The sequence below is a fragment of the Malurus melanocephalus genome, unplaced genomic scaffold, assembly GCF_030028575.1.
Source record: "Malurus melanocephalus ecotype Western Australia unplaced genomic scaffold, MMel_1.1 scaffold_3164, whole genome shotgun sequence".
NCBI lineage: Eukaryota > Metazoa > Chordata > Aves > Passeriformes > Maluridae > Malurus > Malurus melanocephalus.
This window is the reverse complement of record NW_026626396.1, coordinates 5,646-6,908: the sequence shown is the minus strand read 5'-3', so window position 1 is coordinate 6,908 and position 1,263 is coordinate 5,646. Positions and strand designations below refer to the sequence as shown.

Genomic DNA, 1,263 nt, shown 5'->3' with positions numbered 1-1,263 from the left:
GGAACATCGGTTCTGGGGCTCAAGTTCTCGGGCGGGGTGCTGCTGGCCGCGGATATGGTGGGATCCTACGGCTCCCTGGCGCGGTTCCGCGGCATCTCCCGCCTGCTCAAAGTCAACAACTCCACCGTGCTCGGAGCCTCGGGGGACGTGGCCGATTTCCAGCACCTGCGGCAGCTCCTGGAGCAGATGGTGTAAGGAATTCCGGGAATTGTGAGGAATTCCTGGGAATTGGGGGACTGGAGGGTGGGGTTTGGGGGATTGATGTCCTGGAGCAGGTGGTGTAAGGAATTCCGGGAATTGTGGGGAATTCCTGGGAATTGGGGGATTGATGGGGTTCCTGTCCTGGAGCAGATGGTGTAAGGAATTCCGGGAATTCTGGGGAATTTCTGGGAATTGGGGGATTGATGGGGTTCCTGTCCTGGAGCAGATGGTGTAAGGAATTCCGGGAATTGTGGGGTTTGGGGGATTTATGGGGTCCCTGTGCTGGAGCAGATGGTGTAAGGGATGGATGGGAATTCCCGGGAATTGTGGGGTTTGGGGGATTGATGGGGTTCCTCTCCTGGAGCAGATGGTGTAAGGGATTCCAGGGAATTCCTGGGAATTGGGGGGCTGGAGGGTGGGATTTGGGGTTTGGGGCATGCGGTATTCATGGGATTCCTGTCCTGGAGCAGATGGTGTAAGGATGGCTGGGAATTGTGGGGTTTGGAGTTTAGGGGGTTTTTGGGGATTGGAGTGCGGGGTTTGGGGTTTTGATGGGGATTGGAGTTTGGGGCTATTGATGGGGATTGGAGTGCGGGGTCATTTTTGGGCTGCAATCCCACGTTTCTGTGGTGTCATTTTTGGGCTGCAATCCCATATTTTGGTATCATTTTTGGGCTGCAATCCCCCATTTCTGTGTCATTTTTGTGCTGATATCCCCCATTTCTGTGGTGTCATTTTTGGGCTGGAATCCCATATTTTGGTGACATTTTTGGGCTGATATCCCCCATTTCTGTGTCATTTTTGGGCCGGTATCCCCCATTTCCATGGCGTTTCTTGTGCTGATATCCCATATTTTGGTATCATTTTTGGGCTGATATCTCCTATTTTGGTGTCATTTTTTGGGGCTGATATCCCATATTTTGATATCATTTTTTTGGGCTGATATCCCCCATTTTTCTGCCATTCCAGGATCGACGAGGAGCTGCTGGGGGACGGGCACAGTTACAGCCCCCGGGCCGTGCACTCGTGGCTGACGCGCGTCCTCTACAACCGGCGCTCCAA

The 1,263-nt window shown here is 53.4% G+C and overlaps 1 protein-coding gene across 1 annotated transcript in view; it reads left to right on the top strand.

Annotated features, from left to right (window-relative positions):
- Positions 1-3: 3 nt before the first annotated feature.
- LOC130588042 (proteasome subunit beta type-4-like) overlaps positions 4-1,263 on the top strand; it is a gene marked incomplete at its 5' end in the record, with an annotated part of 3,438 nt that continues 2,178 nt past the window's right edge. The window contains 2 exons of the mRNA XM_057388995.1: positions 4-191; positions 1,171-1,261. Coding sequence (XP_057244978.1) covers positions 4-191; positions 1,171-1,261 — 279 coding nt within the window. The remainder of the gene's footprint in view (positions 192-1,170; positions 1,262-1,263) is intronic.